A 26,205-nucleotide genomic window follows, 5' to 3' on the forward strand; every position below is an offset into this window, starting at 1 on the left:
AAATTTGGTATGGCAATAGGCAACCCTTTCACCTGTACTAAGTAATCTTTATTTGGAATTAAAAAATACTAAAGGATATCTTACCTTCTAATGCAATTTGGTTTAGGTATGTAGATGATGTTCTTTGTGTCTGGCCAACAAACAAAAATTTACAAACATTTCTCCCCTTTCTTAACAATTTAGTACCTTCCATCAAATTTACGGTAGAAAATGAAAATAATGGCATGTTACCATTTTTAGATTGCATGATCCATAGGCAAGGAAACTAGTTTAAGTTTAGCATATACAGAAAACCTACCAATGTATGCTCATATATCCATTATTACTCATCTCAACATGATGGAGTTAAATCATCATCATTTCAATCTATGTTTCTTAGGGCATTACGTATGTGCAGTCCAGAGTATATTGATGATGAGTTTGAGAAGATATATTCCATTGGATCTATGTTAAAGTAACCTAGATCTTTCATTGATAAATCCCTTCAGTTAGCGAGGAAATCATTTTATAGAGTTGAGCCCAAAACTCCCATTGACACCAAGAATCTTTTAGTTCTCCCTTTTAATAGTAATTTTACTTTACTTCCCATGTTGCTTAAATCCTTTAATGTAAATGTTGCCTTCAACAACAATAATACCATAAAGAATATCTTAATCAGGAACTCACCAGAAAATTCTCATGGGTGCATCTATAGTGCCATGTAGAAATTGTGATAAGTTCTTGTTGGGCAGACTGGTAAGGATCTGTTAGACTTAAGCAACATCAAGATAGTATAAGAACAGGACAAGAATTAAATGCCTTGTTCAATCATATTAAAAACTATGATCATTGTACTGACTGGAGTAATGCCATCTCAGTTATAACTCTAACTCCAGTACCACAAGATATATGATTGAATCTCCTATCATTAAAAACACAAAGAATTATAATCTTAATATTAGTGAAGGTCTATACAAATTGAATAACTTTATTGTTGATAAAATTTGTAAACAATTCATCTTCTTTTCCACATAATAAGTTTATGATACACTCGTTGTCTGTCTTGGACAATCACATGTTTACCAAATGGCGTCCTAGCTATGTCTCTTCGTTTTATATCAACTATTATATTTCTCTCGTGTCTCCCCTGATGATGCAATTATTACACAAAAGAGCACTTGGGAACTTACTGTGTTTCACTTTCCCAGTGGACTCATAGGAATATACTTGATCACATGAAAAATTGTGATCCTTTCCAACATATATGTTTATATTCATCTTATTATACTTTGTCACTGTCTCCCGCATTAGCAAGGTAGCACAGGGAAACAGACAAAAGAATGGCAAAACCAACCAACATACACATGCACATACATACATGTCCACACACGCACATATACATACCGATACATTTCAACGTATGTACATATATACACAAACAGACATATACATATATACACATGTACATAATTCATACTTGCTGCCTTTACTCATTCCCGATGCCACCCCGCCAGACATGCAATGACATCCCTCTCCCCCAGCACACACACAAGGTAGCACTAGGAAAAGACAACAAAGGCCATATTCGTTCACACTCAGTATCTAGCTGTCATATATAATGCACCAAAATCACAGCTCCCTTTCCACATCCAGGCCACACAAAACTTTCCATGGTTTACCCCAGATGCTTCACACGCCCTGGTTCAATTCATTGACAGCACACTGACCCCGGTAAACCACATCATTCCAATTCACTCTATTCCTTACCCGCCTTTCACCCTCTGCATGTTCAGGCCCCAATCGCTCAAAATCTTTTCCTTTACATCCTTCCATCTACAATTTGGTCTCCCACTTCTCCTTGTTCCCTCCACCTCTGACACACATATCTTCTTTGTCAATCTTTCCTCACACATTCTCTTCATGCGACCAAACCATTTCAACACACCCTCTTCTACTCTCTCAGCCACACTCTTTTTACTACCACATATATCTCTTAACCTTTCATTACTTACTCGATCAAACCACCTCACACCACATATTGTCCCCAAACATCTCATTTCCAACACATCCACCCTCTTCTGCACAACTCTATCTAAAGCCCACACCTCACAACCATATAACATTGTTGGAACCACTATTCCCTCAAACATACCCATCTTTGCTTTCTGAGATAATATTCTTGCCTTCCACACATTCTTCAATGCTTCCAGAACCTTCACCCCCTCCCCCACCCTGTGACTCACTTCCGTTTCCATGGTTCCATCCGCTGCCAAATCCACCCCAAGATATCTGAAACACTTCACTTCCTCCAGTTTTTCTCCATTCAAACTTATCTCCCAATTGACTTGTCCCTCAACCCTACTATACCTAATAACCTTGCTCTTATTTACATTTACTTTCAGCTTTCTTCTTTCAAACACTTTACCAAACTCAGTCATCAACTTCTGCAGTTTCTCACCCGAATCAGCCACCAGCGCTGTATCATCAGCAAACAACAACTGACTTACTTCACAAGCCCTCTCATCCACAACGGACTGCATACTTGCCCCTCTCTCCAAAACTATTGCATTCACCTCCCTAACAACCCCATCCATAAACAAATTAAACAACCATGGAGACATCACGCACCCCTGCCACAAACCGACATTCATTGGGAACCAATCACTTTCCTCTCTTCCTACTCGTACACATGCCTTACATCCTCGATAAAAACTTTTCACTGCTTCTAGCAACTTGCCTTTCACACCATATACTCTTCATACCTTCCAAGGAGCATCTCTATCCACTCTATCATATGCCTTCTTCAAATCCATAAATGCTACATACATATCCATTTGTTTTTCTAAGTATTTCTCATACATTCTTCAAAGCAAACACCTGATCCACACATCCTCTACCACTACTGAAACCTCACTGCTCCTCCCCAATCTGATGCTCTGTACCTGCTTTCACCCTCTCAGTCAGTGCCCTCCCATATAATTTCCCATGAATACTCAACAAACTTATGCCTCTCTAATTCCAACACTCACTTTTATCCCCTTTGCCTTTGTACAATGCCACTATGCATGCACTCCACCAATCCTCAAGCACTTCACCATGATGCATACATACAATGAACATCCTTACCAACCAATCAACAACACAGTCATCCCTTTTTTTTTTTTTTTTTAATAAATTCCACTGCAATACCATCCAAACCCACTGCCTTGCCAGCTTTCACCACCCTTACCAATTCACCCTATATCTGCCACTCTATTATCAAACACATTTAACAAAGCTTCAAAATATTCACTCCATCTCCTTCTCACTTCATCACTACTAATTATTACCTCCCCATTTGCCCCCTTCACCAATGTTCCCATTTGTTCTCTTGTCTTATGCACTTTATTTACCTCCTTCCAAAACAACTTATTCTCCCTAAATTCTAATGATACTCTCTCATCCCAACTCTCATTTGCCCTATTTTTCACCACTTGCACCTTTCTCTTGACCATTCACTACCCTCTCTGATCCGCCCACCTCCCATCTTTCTCGTGCCACATGCAACGTTTGTGCAAGCCATCACTGCTTCCCTAAATACATCACATTCCTCCCCCACTCCCCTTATGTCATTCGCTCTCACCTTTTGCCATTCTGCACTCAATCTCTCCTGGTACTTCCTCACACAAGTCTCCTTGCCAAGTTCACTTACTCTCACCATTCTCTTCTCCTCAACGCTCTCTTCGCTTTCGCCTCCATAAGATAATGATCAGACATCCCTCCAGCTGCCCCTCTCAGCACATTAACATCCAAAAGTCTCTCTTTTACACACCTATCAATTAACACGTAATCCAATAATGCCCTCTGGCCATCTTTCCTACTCACATAGGTATACTTTTGTACATCTCTCTTTTTAAACCAGGTATTCCCAATCATGAGTCCTTTTTTCAGCAGACAAGTCCACAAGCTCTTCACCATTTCCATTCACAACACTGAATACCCCATGTACACCAATTGTACCCTCAACTGCCACATTACTCACCTTTGTATTCAAATTACCTATCACTGTAACCCAGTCTCGTTCATCAAAGCTGCTAAGGCACTCACTCAGCTGCTCCCAAAATGCTTTAGGTTAATCTTATTTGACCAGAGATCCACTCAAAAGTACATCACTTTCAAGAATCCCCACACTGTTTGGTCTCATTATATCTAGACTTTAAAGTTCTGACTGTACCAGTTACTAAGAAAAAACCATTGGTTTAATATCTGTAATATGCTTATCAACACAAGATATAGGAACAAAATTTAAGGAAAAATTGGGCTGTTTCTATCAAATTTCTTAACCAACAACTAAGAAAACTTGACCTTAGTTGAGTATCTTACAAAATGAGTGATTCAGTATCTACTATATGGACAATTAACTCATGTGTAAGTCTTCCTGCCAGTCCAATTAATGCAACACAGATGAAATATCAGACCTACCATAATGAGTATTATTATTTGTGTGTAATCTTGGCAATGGTAAATCCACACCAAGGAAGAGAGATTCAGTTCTGACTGGCAAACCTCGCTGTGCAGCTGCCACCAGTTTTAATGCTACAAACAACTCTCTCCGACCATACCAACCCTGGCTAGTACCCCCACACACATGCCCAATCTGGAATGGAAAATATTTTCCATAAGTAACAGGTAGACATGAAGGTGTTCACTGATAACTATTCAAGGGATACACCATTATATGAACAGGAATCAAAGTAATAAAAAACAAAATTAACTGAAAGCACATAACCTGAAATGACAAGAAATAAAGTCACTATGATAGAGGTAAAAACAATTAGGAGATATGCCACTGCTGAGCTATCACATACAAACAATAACTGCAACATTTATGGAAAGGGTACCTCAACAAGGGAGGACCATGTCTAGCAATAGAGCAATGCCCTAACTCAGTCATCTTGATACTTTTTCATTTAAATGTGACAGAGACAATGAGCAAAACAGCACATAATAAGTAACCTCTGTCAGTAGCTATTGGAAATTTGGTTTTGTTATTCAAATCTAAATCAGAGACATTATCAAATAATCCATTCTTTAACCTGTTAACCTGTCTTATATGTGAAAGACATGAATGCTCCTGCTGCCCACCCCTCATCAAAATTTGATTTGTCACCAAGACTTCTCAAAATCTAAGAGGACCACAAATTTAAGCTGTAGACATATTTATGGTTTTACATGCAGATGCCTATGACAGTATCAAATTCCTGGTAAAAATGTGACTAAAAACAAGCATATCAAGACTGATCAAATCTTAATAATTCAACAATACTTGTGATGCACTACAGTCAGTGATCAATATTTGGTCATATACATGAATGAACAATCGTAACTTCAGCTGAGGACTGATAAGATAAAAAATCCACAGTCTTGTCACAAGCAGACATAAATCAGCAGTGATAATTATCAAAACCTAAGGATCAGATCATCTATGCAGACATAAACAGGACTACAATTATGTGCCACCTATAAACCAATAATACAAATAAGTAAGTGATCTTACAATTTATTATCAAAATCAAAGATGATAGATTAAAGGAAGTGATAAAAAACTAGCCATAAATCTAATTACAGACACCAGAAAATTTATGATTCACCTGCATCTCTACATATGGACTTAGGATATACAGAAAAAGATGTTCCCAACACCCGATCAAAATACAAACTGTATATAGAAAAAGATGCTCCCAACATCCAATCAAAATACAAACTGTTCAGAAAGTTATAATAATTTTTCTTTCTTTGCACAACAATATTTGTAGGCTTTTGCTATATTATGGTTCACATTAAGCAGTTTCTGCTACAAATGACAAATTTGCACTTAAGTACACAGCCAATTTTACCATTTCCCTCCTTCATCTACAATGTTAAGGAGAAAAAGAAAGAAACAAGTGAGGAATGCTTTGAAGTAGTGGAAAAACGTTGGATTAGGTAATTGCTGGGGACAACCAGAACAACCAGCAGCCATTTTCTAGAGAATACATAACATTTCCAATTCCCATACACTGGTGTTCCTTTTGGTTGCTCATGCACAAAGAAAGGCTACTCCTTTTTTATATCCCTATTTTTCTACCAGAAATCACATCACAAATTGTGAAAGAGTAAAAATTTATAATCATAGACTCTATCAATGAAATCATAAAAAAAATCATAAAAGGAAATACTACAAAAAATGAAGGCTTCAATACAAGCGGAAATTCATATTTTGGATAACTATCCAAAAATCATTATTGAAACAACACAAATACAAGTAAAAGCTAATCCCAGAGATGGCCTCTTCATCAAATCTTCCAGACAATAAAAATCTGTTTCCTTAAACTTCCAAATCCATTTGGATCATAATAACTAAATTCCTGCTATAAGTCAATGATTCCACAAGTAAGGTGGTGCAGCATTAATGATGATAAATTGATATGGTACATTTTTTATTTTTTTTTTTTTTTTTATACTTTGTCGCTGTTTCCCGCGTTTGCGAGGTAGCGCAAGGAAACAGACGAAAGAAATTCCCCAACCCCCCCCATACACATGTACATACACACGTCCACACACACAAATATACATACCTACACAGCTTTCCATGGTTTACCCCGGACGCTTCACATGCCTTGATTCAATCCACTGACAGCACGTCAACCCCTGTATACCACATCGCTCCAATTCACTCTATTCCTTGCCCTCCTTTCACCCTCCTGCATGTTCAGGCCCCGATCACACAAAATCTTTTTCACTCCATCTTTCCACCTCCAATTTGGTCTCCCTCTTCTCCTCGTTCCCTCCACCTCCGACACATATATCCTCTTGGTCAATCTTTCCTCACTCATTCTCTCCATGTGCCCAAACCATTTTAAAACACCCTCTTCTGCTCTCTCAACCACGCTCTTTTTATTTCCACACATCTCTCTTACCCTTACGTTACTTACTCGATCAAACCACCTCACACCACACATTGTCCTCAAACATCTCATTTCCAGCACATCCATCCTCCTGCGCACAACTCTATCCATAGCCCACGCCTCGCAACCATACAACATTGTTGGAACTACTATTCCTTCAAACATACCCATTTTTGCTTTCCGGGATAATGTTCTCGACTTCCACACATTTTTCAAGGCTCCCAAAATTTTCGCCCCCTCCCCCACCCTATGATCCACTTCCGCTTCCATGGTTCCATCCGCTGACAGATCCACTCCCAGATATCTAAAACACTTCACTTCCTCCAGTTTTTCACCATTCAAACTCACCTCCCAATTGACTTGACCCTCAACCCTACTGTACCTAATAACCTTGCTCTTATTCACATTTACTCTTAACTTTCTTCTTCCACACACTTTACCAAACTCCGTCACCAGCTTCTGCAGTTTCTCACATGAATCCGCCACCAGCGCTGTATCATCAGCGAACAACAACTGACTCACTTCCCAAGCTCTCTCATCCCCAACAGACTTCATACTTGCCCCTCTTTCCAAGACTCTTGCATTTACCTCCCTAACAACCCCATCCATAAACAAATTAAACAACCATGGAGACATCACACACCCCTGCCGCAAACCTACATTCACTGAGAACCAATCACTTTCCTCTCTTCCTACACGTACACATGCCTTACATCCTCGATAAAAACTTTTCACTGCTTCTAACAACTTGCCTCCCACACCATATATTCTTAATACCTTCCACAGAGCATCTCTATCAACTCTATCATATGCCTTCTCCAGATCCATAAATGCTACATACAAATCCATTTGCTTTTCTAAGTATTTCTCACATACATTCTTCAAAGCAAACACCTGATCCACACATCCTCTACCACTTCTGAAACCACACTGCTCTTCCCCAATCTGATGCTCTGTACATGCCTTCACCCTTTCAATCAATACCCTCCCATATAATTTACCAGGAATACTCAACAAACTTATACCTCTGTAATTTGAGCACTCACTCTTATCCCCTTTGCCTTTGTACAATGGCACTATGCACGCATTCCGCCAATCCTCAGGCACCTTACCATGAGTCATACATACATTAAATAACCTTACCAACCAGTCAACAATACAGTCACCCCCTTTTTTAATAAATTCCACTGCAATACCATCCAAACCTGCTGCCTTGCCGGCTTTCATCTTCCGCAAAGCTTTTACTACCTCTTCTCTGTTTACCAAATCATTTTCCCTAACCCTCTCACTTTGCACACCACCTCGACCCAAACACCCTATATCTGCTACTCTGTCATCAGACACATTCAACAAACCTTTAAAATACTCATTCCATCTCCTTCTCACATCACCACTACTTGTTATCACCTCCCCATTTACGCCCTTCACTGAAGTTCCCATTTGCTCCCTTGTCTTACGCACCCTATTTACCTCCTTCCAGAACATCTTTTTATTCTCCCTAAAATTTAATGATAGTCTCTCACCCCAACTCTCATTTGCCCTTTTTTTCACCTCTTGCACCTTTCTCTTGACCTCCTGTCTCTTTCTTTTATACTTCTCCCACTCAATTGCATTTTTTCCCTGCAAAAATCGTCCAAATGCCTCTCTCTTCTCTTTCACTAATACTCTTACTTCTTCATCCCACCACTCACTACCCTTTCTAAACAGCCCACCTCCCACTCTTCTCATGCCACAAGCATCTTTTGCGCAATCCATCACTGATTCCCTAAATACATCCCATTCCTCCCCCACTCCCCTTACTTCCATTGTTCTCACCTTTTTCCATTCTGTACACAGACTCTCCTGATACTTCTTCACACAGGTCTCCTTCCCAAGCTCACTTACTCTCACCACCTTCTTCACCCCAACATTCACTCTTCTTTTCTGAAAACCCAAATAGATGAAATATGGAAGGCAGGTACCAAATGTGGAGGTAATACCATCTGAGTGTTGGGAACAGTTACAGAAGTGCAGTAAGCCAGCACAACAAAGGATATCATGTTCCTCTTCCTCATCAAAGTAGGTCTTTTCTCTATGTCTCAAATACACTTGGATTGATGGAATACATCTCCACCCCTTTTCTCCATCAACAGCAATGTCCCTCAAGGTTCTGTCCTGTCCCCTACACTTTTTCCCCTTTTTTTCGACGATTTCCTCTCCTCCAGAAATAATCCAATGCACTCATATGCTGACAACTCAACACTGCATTCATCCACATCCTTCAATTCTATTCCCTCTTCTCTCACTCCAATTGCATCTTGTCTTGACACAGCTTCCTCAATAAACACGGACAGGATATCTCAGCGGGGTAGACAAAATCTTTTTAAGTTGAATGCCTCCAAGACTAAATTTCTACCCAGCTCTTTATCAAAATCTCCTCAAAACTCTCATCCCTCCTTTGACAGTTCTGTAATTCAACCTCTTCTTTTTCAAAATCTCCTCACAACTCTCATCTCTCCTTTGATAGTTCTGTAATTCCACCTCTTGACTCAATGAACATACTTGGTATTACTGTAACTCTACTCTTTCTTGAAAACCCCACATTACAGGATGGCTAAAAGAATTGATTCGTCCTCGTATGGAGTATTGCTCTCACATTTGGGATGGTCTAGCTCTGTATGCTTACTTGGCAGAGTTGAATCAAAAGCAATCCAACTTATAAACTGTCCCAGACTAACTTTAAAACATGACCCCCTTGCCCAACAGCGCAATGTTGATTCACTTTCCCTCTTCTATAGGTATTACTTTTGTTTTTGTTCCCAGGAGCTTGCTAGCTGGCTGCCTGTGTTCCCCACCACTAGCTGAAGCACACAATACTTGGCAAGCTGCTGCGTCATATGATTATTGTGCAGCCAATGGCAACTCGAGGGTGGGTCGTTTTGATACCTGCTTCTTTCCCTACACATTGAAGCTTTGAACTCTCTACCTTCTGATGTCTTTCCCATTAACTATGACCTGGCACATTTCACTTCCTCCAAAATTCATAAATACTTTCCCTACTCTTTTCTTTTTCCCTTACATAATTCTCTCTATATTTCAATTAAGGCCCATTCTAGATGTGAACTTTTGTCCATGATGGGAGCCTTCAACATAAATAAAAAATTAAGCCACAAATTTCCTTTATCTTGGGGAAGAAGGAGTCAGAAGACTAACTCTGTATCTCCATGCTCTATGAGTTGACTAATTGTGCGGAGAAGTGGAGGACCTCTCCACCTTAAATCAATACTATCCAAAAACATGATCAGAAGAAAGACCCATAAGGGGATTTCTCCTCAAGAAAAACCTATACAAAATCCATCCATTAATAACTTCTCTTCCACCTTTCACTCCCAATACAATGCAATTACAACTCTAAAGAACTCTCCTGCAACAGGCTCTGGCAATATTCAAAACTTTCAATCTGGTCCAGTTGTCATCTGCACACTTTCAACTATTGTAAACCATTCCTGGCTACAACCCTACAAATCCCTAACATCTGGGAATCTGACAAAATATTACCAATCTTAGAGCCTGAACAATTCCCAACTCCCTCTCCTCTTACCATCTTATATCCTTTTGTCTTCAGTTTCTAAACTCTGAAAAGCTGATCCACAACAAAATCAAGCAAAATATCCCACTCCACCATCACAACATGGATTTAGCCCTAATCACTCAACTACCACACCTAGACACAGACCTCGTACAACATATCCTGCACAATAGTAGTGGCAACAGACATCAATAAAGCATCTGAAATTCCCTACCACATCCTCACACAAGAGACACTTGACATCACTCTCAACATCAAACACAAAAAGTGGTTGACCTACTTCATAGCTGACTGCCAAGTCAGAGTGACTCTCAAAAGTTTCATATCTAAAACTTTAAGCTCTACAATGGAGTTCCCCAGGGAGCAGTTCTTTCTCCAACCCACTTCAATCTGTTCCTACATAATCTCCCATTACATACTGCAAACCACAATGTGAAGGTTATCTCATATGCAGGAACCCTGGCATCACAGAAGCAATAACAAACATGCACCTCTACAGGGTCATGGTCCAGATGAAATTTCACCATATGAGCTGAAGATGTGTACAGATATGCTGGTTAATAAAACATCATGAAATACTGTTCAAGATGTCACTGGAGAGTGAGAGAGTGCCAAGAGAATGGAAAAGAGTGAATGTCATGCCTATCTGTAACTAAAGAGATCAAGAACAGCCACCGACCATAGTACAGGCTAGTCTCGCTGATGAGTGTGGCCTGTGAGGTTTTGGAAAAGATAAATAGAAAACATATCAATGACTTTCTAAAGAGTAATTACTTATGTAAGAGGCAGTATGGTTTTAAGGTAAGGAGTCCGGTTGTAACAAACATCTTACATTTCTATGAGAATGAGTTGTCTCTCACAAAATGGAGGGCTGGGTGGACTGTTTGTATCTGGACAGCCAGAAAGCATTTGTGGACTGCCAGAATAGGCTGATTAAGAAGCTAGACCACCAGGCAGATGTAAGGGGGAAACTCATCAGATATACAAAAGATTATCTCAGGGAAGGGACGGAGGAACAAATGTCAGAGAAACCCTTACCAAATGGGCCAAGTTACCAGCAGAGTACCACAAGGTTCTGCACAGGGAAAATTACTCTTCTTGATCCATATAAATGACTTGGCTGAATACATTTGCAGGTGATGCAAAGGTCACAAAGGAAGTGAAAAGCATGGAGGAATGCATCAACTTAAAAATAAGGACCTAAGAATGCTCTAAAGATGGTTTCATATATTGTTGATGAAACTCAAACCAAGCAAATGTAAAGTAATAAGGATGGGACACAATGAAAATGTCTCAATATGATTATTACTAGCCAGGAAATAAGCTTCATAATAAAAAGGATGGGACATAGCGAAAGAATGCCTCAATATGATTATTACTGAGCAGGAAATAAGCTTCATGATTCTACGTGTGAGAAAGACTTTGGAGATGACATCATCCCTAACCTATTGCCAGAAACCCACATTAGAACATTTGAAGAGTCAAACTATCTGCTAACATATATCATAATAGCATTCAAGTACATGAATTAGTAAACAGCAAGATGTCCATGTCCTATACAAAGCCAAAACTAAAATATGCATTTCATAATCAAGTTTTTAAAACAGATATTGATGATGTAGACAGTAAACAGTTCTTTGACATAAGTTGGGAAAAAGCAACCAAAAATTAAGAAAGAAACTTGTTAAAAAAAAAAAAGGTTAAGAAGTAATATTACACTGGTGGATGAATGGAATAAAATGACTGAGAACACAGTTCATGCTGACAGCATACATAAATCTAAGAAGTTATTAGATAAAAAAGAAACTTCAACAAATGGAGCCCAAGTGCAAAACTTCCTCCATGTAGAGTACAAAGAGATAGCTCCAAAAGTGGAACAATAGCTCATCCAGAGCAGAATGTCTGCATCTCTACAAAAGCATTCACTCACCCTTTTAACCCCATATAAACATGAATCCAACCTGCACCCTCCAGTCACTTTGAAGTGGTTTTTAGAGGCCTTCTACCGTAGACAGCCCAAGCTGGTTTAGGTCACTGGTTGACCAAGCTGCTGGAAACCACAGCCCATAGACCCACATTGCCATCACAGCTTGGCTGGTTTGGTACACTTTGTAAATATTTGTTCAGGGCCTCTCAGACTTTCCTACCATTCATCCCTGGTGTTTCTGACGAATGCAGGCAATCAGTTAGAGAGACCTGGGCCCTGGATGTTTAAGATGTTCTCTCTTTTTTGTACATATTGTGCCTTCTGATTTCTGAGGTACAATTGTACAGAGTCTTTCATGCCTGTTATGCCAGTAGGAAATAATTTCTAAATGTAGGTGAGGGACCATGCTTCTAAGACCTTCCAAGTGTTGGAAGGAAGTAGACCCTGCAGCTGATTTCTCTATAATGAGTAAAGATATGTATGAGAGGTTATTTGCACATGTGCCTCTAGAAGGCTCAGGTGTTTGGTTAAGAACCTACACTGGAGAGATTCTGAACACAAAAGGGAAACTAGTGTGTGAGGGAAAGTATAAAAATCAGAATTTGGAGTTGCCATTTATTGTAGCTAGTTATGTGGATAGATCATCGTAGGTAAGACCTGGTTGTGTGAGCTTAAGATGGACTGGAGGGAGCTACTTATTGTTTGCTGGCACAAAATGTCAGGCTCAACAAGAGCAAAAGTTCCTTTCTAGCCAGAGAAATAACTTGACTACAAAAAGAATGCAGAAGGGCTGAGACCAGAAGAATTATAAAATAAGTAAATTAACTTGCTCCAAAAAAATGCCAGTGAATCGAAAGTTTTCCCAGGAATAGTACAGTATCATTCAAGGTTCTTGAATGTACTTTCATTAGTTTTGGCCCCTCTGCATGAACTGTTAAAGAAAGGGACTCCATGGAAATGGAACCGTGCAACTCAGAGGTCATTTGAGGATTGTATAGCTGCACTGTCTAGTACTGATGTTTTGGTCCACTATGATAACATTAGAACAATAAAGCTTGCTTGTGATGCACCAGGCTATGGATTAGGAGTAGTCATAAGTCACATAATAGATAACTGTGAAGACCCATTACATATGCCTCGAGAACTCTTACACAAAGCAAGAAAAACTATGTACAAACAGAGAGAGGATCTGTCTATCATACTTGGAGTAAAGAAATTTCATCAGTATTTATATGGTAGGAAATTTATCTTAGTAACCGATCACAAGCCTCTCTCAGCAATTTTGGGTCCTAAATCACCTGTTCCTACACTTGCTGCAGCCAGAATGCAGAGATGAGCTGTGATATTATCTGCTTATGACTATGAGATACAGTACAGACGTTCAGAGGATCATTCCAATGCAGATGCTTTGTCCAGGTTGCTATGTAGTGGATCAAATGATGAAGAGGAGCTTAGGATTTATGCTGTAACCATGGTAGCAGAAGATTTTCCAGTCACCTCCAGAATGACTGCTTGTGAAACTAGGAAAGATGTTGTGTTAGGAAGAGTCCTGGAATATACACTAAATGGATGAAGGGAGATTTGTCCATCCTTAGACTTTCAACCATACCATTCAAGATGTGTATTCTCCATAGAACAGGGATGTGTGTTGTGTGGTATGAGTGTTAATTCCACAGTGTTTTACTGAGCAAATTTTGAACAAACTGCTTTTTGAACATCCAGATATATGAGCTACGAAAACGTTGGCCACAAAGTTTATATGGTGGCCTAAACTGGCTGGTGAAATAGAAATGATGGTATGTGAGTGCTCTGTTTTCAGAATGGTAGGAGTGTGTCACCCCGCACACCTTTGAAAACTTGAAATGGCTTACCTGTCCCTTTTTCAAAGAGTACACAATGACTTTTATGACAGAGGAACAAACAAATTTTTGGTATTAACTGAAAGTCATTAAAAGTGGACTGATGTTAAGCACATGTATGATACTAATGCTGGTTGAACTATTGATAAATCAAGATAAATATTTGTTGACATGGAATACCAGAGGAGGTAGTATCTGACAATGGTCCTCCTTTTCAATCATTAGAGTTTTAAAAGTTCATGAGACTCGATAGTGTAAAGCATGTACTGACTCCACCCTACCATCCTGCCTCTAATGGTGCAGCTGAGATCAGTTACAACTGTAAAGGAAGCAATTTCCAAGCAGGTAATTCAGGGAACTTTTGGAAAATCAATGAAACACAGACTAGCAAACCACATAGTGTGACAGGATGTACTGCAGAGTTAGTGATGAAGTGTTGAGAACAAGGTCAAGTTTAATCAAGCCAAGTCTGTTTGCAGTTGTAAAGAGGGAACATGCTCAACAAAAGATGTATCATCACAAGAGTTCAAATAAAAGTGTGTTCAAGGTAAATGATACAGTCAGAGTTAGGAACATGGCTAAAGGTTGTGGTACTGTCCATGCAAAATGGATAACAGGTGTCACCCATTAAGTATGTGAATCTAAGACATATTCAATGAAATGTGGTAACTCAGTAAGATATTTCATGCAGATCGCATCATTCATAAACATGAGATGAATGTAGCAGCAGAACATGATGATAAACTTTGACAAAGTTGTGGATGACTGTCAAGGTGATGAGGTCAAAGATGATGTTCCCCAGCATCCATTCACGGTGTCAACTGACAGTAGTGATGATGTGTTAGGTCTGTCACTGATCATGCACAGAGTACAAGTAAAAATCCTGTAAATCTTGATGGAGGGAATATTCCTAGATCAAAATGGGAAACCTGTAATAAAATTACACCTCTGATTATCTGAATTGTGAACAGGCCTTTCAAAACTGTTTAATTAGAGATATATTTCTTGTGTTCTATTCTCTTCCATATCATATGTAAAACTGTAAGTTGCTTATCTAATATTTGTAGCAACCATGATTTCCTTCTTTGAAAAGGGGGAGCAGTGTTATTTATACGTGTTTATATACTGCCTCCATTGATTTATATATATATATATATATATATATATATATATATATATATATATATATATATATATATATATATATTCTTTTTCTTTCTTTCAAACTATTCGCCATTTCCCGCATTAGCAAGGTAGCGTTAAGAACAGAGGACTGGGCCTTTGAGGGAATATCCTCACCTGGCCCCCTTCTCTGTTCCTTCTTTTGGAAAATTAAAAAAAAAAAAAACGAGAGGGGAGGATTTCCAGCCCCCCGCTCCCTCCCCTTTTAGTCGCCTTCTACGACACGCAGGGAATACGTGGGAAGTATTCTTTCTCCCCTATCCCCAGGGATATATATATATATATATATATATATATATTATATTTATTTATTATTTATTTTGCTTTGTCGCTGTCTCCCGCGTTTGCAAGGTAGCGCAAGGAAACAGACGAAAGAAATGGCCCAACCCACCCCCATACACAATGTATATACATACATGCCCACACACGCAAATATACATACCTATACATCTCAATGTACACATATATATACACACACAGACATACATATATACCCATGCACACAATTCACACTCTGCTTTTATTCATTCTCATCGCCACCTCGCCACACATGGAATACCATCCCCCTCCCCCCTCATGTGTGCGAGGTAGCACTAGGAAAAGACAACAAAGGCCCCTCTTGTTCACACTCAGTCTCTAGCTGTCATGCAATAATGCCGGAAACCACAGCTCCCTTTCCACATCCAGGCCCCACACAACTTTCCATGGTTTACCCCAGACACTTCACATGCCCTGATTTAATCCACTGACAGCACGTCAAAACCCCGGTATACCACATCGATCCAATTCACTCTATTCCTTGCCCTCCTTTCACCCTCCTGCATGTTCAGGCCCCGATCACACAAAATCTTTTTCACTCCATCTTTCCACCTCCAATGTGGTCTCCCACTTCTCCTCTTAACTTTCTTCTTTCACACACTTTACCAAACTCAGTCACCAGCTTCTGCAGTTTCTCACATGAATCAGCCACCAGCACTGTATCATCAGCGAACAACAACTGACTCACTTTCCAAGCTCTCTCATCCCCAAGAGACTTCATACTTGCGTATGTATGTGTATGTATATATATATGTATATATATATATATATATATATATATATATTATATATATATTATATATATATATATATATATTATATATATATATATATATATATATATATTTTTTTTTTTTTTTTTTTTTTTTTTTTATACTTTGTCGCTGTCTCCCGCGTTTGCGAGGTAGCGCAAGGAAACAGACGAAAGAAATGGCCCAACCCCCCCCCCCATACACATGTACATACACACGTCCACACACGCAAATATACATACCTACACAGCTTTCCATGGTTTACCCCAGACGCTTCACATGCCTTGCTTCAATCCACTGACAGCACGTCAACCCCTGTATACCACATGACTCCAATTCACTCTATTTCTTGCCCTCCTTTCACCCTCCTGCATGTTCAGGCCCCGATCACACAAAATCTTTTTCACTCCATCTTCCCACCTCCAATTTGGTCTCCCTCTTCTCCTCGTTCCCTCCACCTCCGACACATATATCCTCTTGGTCAATCTCTCCTCACTCATTCTCTCCATGTGCCCAAACCATTTCAAAACACCCTCTTCTGCTCTCTCAACCACGCTCTTTTTATTTCCACACATCTCTCTTACCCTTACGTTACTTACTCGATCAAACCACCTCACACCACACATTGTCCTCAAACATCTCATTTCCAGCACATCCATCCTCCTGCGCACATCTCTATCCATAGCCCACGCCTCGCAACCATACAACATTGTTGGAACCACTATTCCCTCAAACATACCCATTTTTGCTTTCCGAGATAATGTTCTCGACTTCCACACATTTTTCAAGGCTCCCAAAATTTTCGCCCCCTCCCCCACCCTATGATCCACTTCCGCTTCCATGGTTCCATCCGCTGACAGATCCACTCCCAGATATCTAAAACACTTCACTTCCTCCAGTTTTTCTCCATTCAAACTCACCTCCCAATTGACTTGACCCTCACCCCTACTGTACCTAATAACCTTGCTCTTATTCACATTTACTCTCAACTTTCTTCTTCCACACACTTTACCAAACTCAGTCACCAGCTTCTGCAGTTTCTCACATGAATCAGCCACCAGCGCTGTATCATCAGCGAACAACAACTGACTCACTTCCCAAGCTCTCTCATCCCCAACAGACTTCATACTTGCCCCTCTTTCCAGGACTCTTGCATTTACCTCCCTTACAACCCCATCCATAAACAAATTAAACAACCATGGAGACATCACACACCCCTGCCGCAAACCTACATTCACTGAGAACCAATCACTTTCCTCTCTTCCTACACGTACACATGCCTTACATCCTCGATAAAAACTTTTCACTGCTTCTAACAACTTGCCTCCCACACCATATATTCTTAATACCTTCCACAGAGCATCTCTATCAACTCTATCATATGCCTTCTCCAGATCCATAAATGCTACATACAAATCCATATATATATATATATATCATTAGTTATGTTATTCTTACCAAAGTTATAATATGTTTAGGCCTGTATCATCATAATGTATTAGGCTGGTGGTATGAGAATGACAGAAATAAACCACCTGGGATAGAGTTTGTGTGAGGGTTACCTTTCTCCCATTAAATCAGTAAGATATTACATTTTCTTTATCAATGAAATTTTAATAAGTATCACTGAAATATTCCACAATCCATACATACATATATAGATTACATTTACAGATAAATAACAGTAACTGTGGATACCAATGGCTATAAAATACAATGGCTGATCCCAATAGAGATATACATACCGTTCACTTCAAACTGTAAATCTACTGCGTCTCTGTGTCAATGTAAATGAAAAACTTTTTGTCTGCAAAGCATGGGATCAATGCATGAGCTGCCAGAATACAGTAAATATAATATAAACTGAAAACAAAAGAAAGAGCAATCTAGCTTGTCAATGTCTATAAGACCAAAAAATATACCTCAAACACAAGAATATCAATGAAATTCTTTAAACCTACTTCAAAGAACTACTGCTGGTTACTTCTAGCATTTTCAATATTTCAGAGCACAGAAAAAGTATAGGAATCTAAACATATTAAGGACAAATACAGTCAAATTAACTTATTTTCAGGGACACGCTTTAAAGTGCTAGTTTATGCCTGTATATAAGTGAGCTTGCGTGTTTGAATTGTTACCTGCCCTCAGCAATTATGTCCAACCTTCAAGTTTTTAGTTTTTGGTACAGAATACACCTACAGTCACAGAAAACTACGACCAAGAATAACTTACGCCCCACTAATAAACGAAACGGGGCCCTACGAGAAGTGACTTAACGAGCTTCCTTTTCGAATCATACGTTCCTGTGGTACTGCAGATATAGGAATGAAAGAACAGTTTTAAGTTTAGCTAACTCGACTTCTAAACAAACTAGTTTACGGACAAAAAAAAACGAGGTTGGCTGTACCCGCTAACCTGACTAGGTTAACTTTAAGTGCCCCGTTTCAACCAATTAAAGGTACTCACCTAGTTATACAACTGGAGCGTATCCCACACTAACACCACATCGGCCAGTCCCGAGGCGACGCACACTATGCCACACACTCCTCCCTCAAAACCAAAACGAAAGCAGGGAACAGGTGGTGGTCTGAGTTATATTACGGTTCAGGTAGGTGAACTTGTACAGCTGTACAGCAAAGACTACTCAGTGTTCAAGCTGTCCTTGCTCTTGTCTCTCGCTATACACTCCACCTATCATACACTTCACTTTCACTAACATGTTACACATGAAACACGCAATTTCATGGGTCTGTATAGAAGCACAGTAGCTTGAATTTCCAGGGATCACAGACGAAGTAGAGAGATACCTCCCGCCAAAGCCCATGGGCCTCCAAACCATAACTGAAACCAAAACATGTTGCAGACCTGCGGTGTGGTGTGTTTGGTACTTGGAGGACGCCGCTGCCAAATCTCTCCGGCCGCGATTTGTTATGGTGGACCACGCCGGACGACCAGAAGACTTGGCACCAACGCCGCCTAAGGCTGAGGGGATTCGTTGATACGAAGGAGGGGAGTGCCGCACACTCCCATCGACACACAGCATAAAGATGCTGTAGTCACCCTAAATAGTACCTTAAACATTTCCGAGTCATAGATAAAAAATTACGTATGGGGAAGTTCTGTTAAAGATAATGAACGGCTACCGCTGGAGAGCAACAGCGTCGGAGGGGATGGGTGTTGGTGGGGGTAGGGGAGAACGTCAACAGAGCAGGCGAGCCCCGCCCCCACGCTGGCCTGTATCACAGAGTGACGCACGGGGCTCTCACCTTTCCCCAACCCCAGCGTTCCCCCGGGCCGCCACCTCAACACCATTACACGTGCCTCATCACAGAACAACAAAATTTCCGACTTCATAACACAATAAAACCAAACTAAATTAAAACTACTTCTCGATAAATATATGGAGTGAGTATTTTGAAGGATTGTTGAATGTGTCTGATGATATAGTGGCAGATGTAGGGTGCTAGGATTGTGGAAGTACGTAAAGCGAGAATCATAGAAAGTGGTTTGGTGAAAAAAGAAGAGGTGGCGAAAATCTTGCGTAAGATGAAATATGGCAAGGAGGCTGATGTGGATGGTAATGCACTTGAATTTCTTAAAGAAAGGGGGTGACTATGTTGTTGATTGGTTAGTTAGGATCTTCAATGTATGTATGGATCATGGCGAGGTGCCAGAGGATTGGCAACGGGAAAGCCGTGTTCAAACTACAACGTCAAAATTTTGTTAAGTGTTCTTAGAAAGTTGTATGGGCTAGTGATGACTGAGAGGGGGAAAGTGCGTACAAAGCATCAGACTAGGGAAGTAAAATGTTGTGTCAGGGGTGGTAGAGGATTTGTTGGCCCGGGTGTTTGCTTTAAAGAATGTGTGAGAAATAGAAACAGAAGGATCTATGTGTGATACTTATGGATCTGGAGAAAGCATACGATAATCAGGAGAAAGCATACGACACTCAGAGTTGGTAAAGAGGCATTATGGAAGGTCTTATGGTGTTGGAGGAAAGCTACTGAAACGAATAAGATTTTCTCAACAGTGTAAGGCGTGTGCAAGAGCAGAAATAGAGGAAAATGATTGGTTCCAGGTCTGCGGCAGAGGAGTATGATAGTCACCATGGCTCTCTAATTTGTTTATGGATAGAGTAGTGAGGGAGGTAAGAGCAGGGGTCTGGGGGATATGGGCGAATATGCAGTCTGAAGGTGGTGAGAGAGTATGAGAAGTGAGTCAGTTGTTGTTTGCTGGTGACACACCACTGGTGGCAGAGTCAAGTTAGAAACTGCAGAAATTGATGACTAAGTTGGGAGGAGTGTGAAAGGAGGAAGTTGACAGTAAATGTGAATAAAAACAAGGTTATCAGGTTGAGAATGGAAGAGGGACAAGTTAGTTTGGGTGAGAGTTTAGATGGAGAAAATTTGAAGGAAGTGAAGCGTTTTAGATACCTGAGAGTGGATATGGCAGCAAAGGGAATCATGGAGGCGGAAGTAAGTCATACGATGGGTGAGGGGCCATGGTTCTGGGAGTACTGAGGAATGTGTGAAAAGAGAGGTGGTTGCCTGGGCGGACGAATATGGAATGTTTGAAGGTATATTAGTCCCAGTAATGCTGCATGGATGTGAGTCATGTGCTATATATAAGGTTGTACGTAGGAGGGAAGATGCGTTGGAAATGAAATGTTTGAGGACAACGTGTGGAGTGAGGTGCTTTGATCGAATAAGTAATACAAGGGTGAGAGAGAGGTGTGGTAATAAGAGTGGTTGAGAAAGATGAAAAAGGGTGACCTAAAATGGTCTGAACATATGGAGATAATGAGTGAGGAAGTTGAAAAAGAGGATGTATGGAACAAAAGTGGAGGGGACAAGAAGGGGGAGACCAAACTGGAGATGGAAGGATGGAGTGAAAAAGATTCTGAGTGATCTGGGCCTGAACATGCAAGAGGGTGAAAGGCGTGCAAAGGTTAGAGTAAACTGCAGCGATGTGGTATACAGTGGGCGACTTGCTGGCAACGGACTGAACTATGGTAAGTGCCGCGGCTTTGTTGTGGATAGGGAGCTGTGGTTTCAGTACCCTAAACATGATGGCTAGAGAATGGATGTGAGCGAATGAGACTTTTCTTCTTTTGTTGCTGGGGGCTAACTTGCTAAGGCGGGAAACGGCGAATAATTATGAAAAAGAAAATACACGCCTACCGGGGTTACCCGACACCGCTCGCTTGAGGTTTCACCACACAACTCACCTCTGGCGACGCTGTATCACTGAAGGTACAGAGTCGTCAAGGAGCTTCTCACTCCAAAGGAGTCCATCATTTCACTGCAACTGATATAGCAGAACAGACCTTGGGGTTCCAGGAGCTCCTGGAAAAGGGGGTTCCTGGAGTAACTGCAGGACACCGTTCAAGAGAAAGGTCATGGGTCGGTTACAAATAAATACATACCCTCCAGCCCCCAGTATAGCCCCTTATATCTCGTAAGGGGGCGCCCCTGCAGAGGTTAGGAAGCCGGTCAAGTCCATCGAGATGGGCCAAGGGGTCGTAAGGTGTTGTAATTACCTATTTGTGTTGTATGGGGAGGGATTTCTACACTCGTGAGGCCTCATCTCTTGTCAACATTCTTCAGCGGAGTGCAACTTCTGAATTCTGTGCATGATGTCTGTATTAACCATGTCGACACTCAGTATGCTCTCTGCATAACAATGTCCTCAGTCAATTCATTCCATTCATCCGCCACTCTTACACAGTAAAAATACTTCTTTACGTCATTTCTGACAAGTTTTCTTGCTTGATTTCACACGTCTTTCTGATCGGTCGAAGAACTGTTCACCATCCAATTCATGTACCTGTTTCCAAAACTTAAAAGTGTAATCAGGTCATCCCCTCTCCGTTTTCTTTCTTTCATGATGGACAAATTCAAAGCCTCTTAAGTCTTTTCCCCGCAACTCAGTTCTCATAAATTTGGTACCATCTTTGTTGCCTTTCTCTGGACGCTGTTTCATTTTCGAGATCTGGTGGCCCAACTTGAGAAGCATATGCTACTTTCTCTCTTACGTAAAGTATAAACAGCTGGTTAAATAGTTCCTTATCCACGCACTTGAATGACATACTAATATATGCTATTAGACAGTGTGCCTCAGTTTTCAACGTGTTCGATGCATCGGATACATGAAAGGTCTCGAGACACACTGAATCGGCGTTTGTAATGATGTAGGGATGGGTGAAGTCCAGACCGCAGACGTAAATCTGTAGCTGGTATACATGGGTTAGTCCAGGGCAGACGCGGGACCTGAGTGAGGATGGGTTGGCACAGAGCGTTCAAGTACTCCACTAAGCAAGGAGGTTAGAGAGCCCAAGTGACAGGAAACACGGCAAGACACGAAAAAAGTCTAACTTCTAATCAACCTCTGCATATAATCGATATTTTCAGTTATCTTATCAATGGCTTTATCAATATTCTTAAATTTCACCTCCCTTTTTCCCTGGCCTCCAAGAGGCCTGAGCCCCGAGGAACTTCACCCAGGTACCCACAGCCTCTCGATGGGGCCTGCTCGTATATGTCTGGGGAGTGTGGTTTAAGATGGGTGTGTGTGATCTCTTGTTGTGTGTTACGGGGAGAGAACCTGACACTCATGTTGCCCGGTCTCCAGACGATGTAGGTGTGTATCGTGACTTTCTTATGTATGTATATACACACTCACAAAACAACCAGCCTAAGCCAGGTACTCAATTATAGACCAGCCCGAAGGGAACGATGAACAGCAAGGATTGACTGCTGACCGACTGCGCCAACCAGGACTTGAATCAAGCGGGCCAGACCCCGTGGGGTTGTGTGAGGACAAATGCTCAGTATCGTTAACCAGTACACTATGGAGGCTTGTGTGTCTGTGTGTGTGTGTGTGTGTGTGTGTGTGTGTGTGTGTGTGTGTGTGTACTTATTTCTAACACCAGGTGTCCCTTCTGTATTTACGGAAATCCCGCAGCGCTCAAGAAGCCCACCACGTCCACCGGCCGAGACCATATAGGTCATAACGTGTAGTGATGTGTGTATCTACTTGAGGAGGGTGCGGGGCAAGTGTGTCGTAAGTGCTCGCTGCCTTCACTATGGTGGCTGCACCGTGGACATGAAAGATCTGTGCTCGCTGCCTTCACTATGGTGGCTGCACCGAGGACATGCAAGATCTGTGCTCTGCTGCCTTCACTATGGTGGCTGCACCGAGGACATGAAAGATCTGTGCTCGCTGCCTTCACAATGGTGGCTGCACCGTGGGCATGAAAGGTCTCGGGATATGATGAAACAGTGTGTGTAATGTTGTACAGGTGGGTGACGTCATCCCCCTACCTTCATTACTTTTACCCTCTGCCATTCTACACTCAATCTCTTCGGGTATCTCTTTACATAAGCCTCTTTTCCAAGCTCACTGTCACAATCCTCTTTCCACCTACATCATTTCCTCTTCTTACCTTCACGTCATATATATATATATATATATATATATATATATATATATATATATATATATATATATATATATATATATATATATATATATATATAATCCCTGGAGATAGGGGAAAAAGAATACTACCCACGTATTCCCTGAGTGTCATAGAAGGCGACTAAAAGGGGATGGGAGCTGGGGGCTGGAAATCCTCCCCTTCAGTTTTACTTTTCTCACTATCATTCTACCATTAGGTGGGTTTCAAACACCAGTTGTCCAAAATCATCCATTCTATTTCATTCAAGCTTTCGCCTTCACAGAGGCATCACCAGGAATCTACAAATATGAGAAAGAACTGCGTCCTAAAACTTAGGTATCATACGTAAAATGCAGACGAAATATTTATAAGAAAGACATATGGCAAACCACAGCACACAACACACAAAAACTAAGGGAAAAACACTAAAAGCGATACGAATTAACATCACGACGGGTAGCGAGAGTTACAACCTAAATACAAAATATGGAAACAGAAATAGAGAGACAGAAAAACAATGTTAAGCGAGGTAGGAATACAGACACTCCATCATTAACTACACTAAGTTGGGCCAAGCGAGATCGTTATTGTCTGGGTGTGGAGTTGAAGTCAGTTCGGGCTCGTGTGATTCTCTCTGACCTTCGAAACCCAGGACCCACGGGTGGGTCAGTGACACGTTCCTCCTGTCCTGAAATGGCAGACTCGGTGGCTTGCCGCGGGTCAGTAACGTGATCCACTGGTCCTAAAACGGCATCTCCAGTTCCTCAGGGGAGGCGGGATCGAACAAGCCATGTTACACGAGCAGTAAAACATGTTATGATAAAAATAATTAAGAAAAAACCAATGTAAAGGCGGACACGAAAACGCCTGACGTCTGTCTCCTTCGACGAGACGCGTCCAAGCAATACTGTCGGCTGCAGCTGGAAAATGTGGCAATGACTAAGCCATTTTCCCGGGCGAGGCTGACGGCCGAAGAGTCCGCTGTGCAAGTGTCAGCCAAGCACAGCTCCTTTGCTGCTACTGTGTCAGTCATTCCTGCTCCAGGGACCTCACACCTATCCACTGCTTCCACCACCGGCCGTGTTTGAGCTCAGGGCGTGCGTGGTGGGGATGCTGGGCGGCCTGCACAGGTGGCCACGCACCAACCCCAGCCCGCTCAGGAAATGCTTGTTGCTAGGACCGACGCTCCTCCCTTCGGCCCACTGCTTCCACCTCCCTTTACGCCTCCTCACTCCTTCCGCCACCCCTTCTGCTCTCACCAACCCTTACACCTGCTCACTGCTTACACCACCTCATATGTGTCCACTGCTTCCAAGACCCCTTACAGCTGCCTAGTGCTTCCAACACATTTCCCTGTATCTTTGGGCTGCAGAAGGCTTTAGTTGAAAGGTCCTGGGTAACAACAAATCTCTTTCACTGAAACTATATCTAGAATATATATATATATATATATATATATATATATATATATATATATATATATATATATATAAAATATCATTATTATACTTTGTCGCTGTCTCTCGCGTTAGCGAGGTAGCGCAAGGAAACAGACGAAAGAATGGCCCAACCCACCCACATACACATGTATATACATACACCTCCACACACACACACACACACACACACACACACACACACACACACACACACATACATACACACACTATACGACAGGAAGAATGAGGCATATACTGCAGACAATCCAATAAGGTGGGATGGGGGGAAAAATACGCTGGCTTCCCACTACAAAATGAGAGAAGAACTAAAAAAAAAAAAATATCTCACCAACCTCAACAAAGTCGGGTGTATTAGTCCCCACACCACGGCTCATAGATGACCGCATACCGGGGCTTAAATCACATCATAACACACGAAAATTTCCCTAGTAAGGGTGTTTGCCTGACTGACTTGAGTCCAATGCCAATACTGCTGCTATGAGAGAGCCCCCACCACTGTAATGATCATGTTGAACACTGAGGACGTGACAGCAGACCTGGAAGGACATATGGCGCTGGGCTGTGTGTCCAAGAGCTCCTATGAGTCCTCCAGTGATGTTCTTGTCGAGGTGGAAATACCCAAAACCTGGTCACTGCACTAACCTATCAACCGTGAGACACAAAGCCACAAGAACTGACATAAACATGGGCGTCGGCAAAAGACGGAGCAAGGGTGGCAGGGGTGAGGAGCACAGACACCCCTGGAAATTAGCATACGTTTACCTTCTCAGTGCAT

At 41.3% G+C, this 26,205-nt stretch overlaps 1 protein-coding gene across 4 annotated transcripts in view; it reads right to left on the reverse strand.

The window, feature by feature from the left end:
* Reps (RALBP1 associated Eps domain containing) overlaps positions 1-26,205 on the reverse strand; it is a 246,332-nt gene that overhangs the window by 157,765 nt on the left and 62,362 nt on the right. For 2 of the 4 annotated variants that reach the window (XM_071682712.1, XM_071682713.1), the window contains exon 2: positions 4,441-4,615. The exons of 1 other annotated variant lie outside the window; for it this stretch is intronic. In XM_071682712.1, coding sequence (XP_071538813.1) covers positions 4,441-4,615 — 175 coding nt within the window. Of the gene's footprint in view, positions 1-4,440; positions 4,616-18,977; positions 19,345-26,205 lie in introns of those variants that run through there. One more of the 4 variants, XM_071682714.1, reaches the window with a different exon arrangement.

Source organism: Panulirus ornatus, chromosome 34 (genome assembly GCF_036320965.1).
Source record: "Panulirus ornatus isolate Po-2019 chromosome 34, ASM3632096v1, whole genome shotgun sequence".
Classification (NCBI taxonomy): Eukaryota; Metazoa; Arthropoda; class Malacostraca; order Decapoda; family Palinuridae; genus Panulirus; species Panulirus ornatus.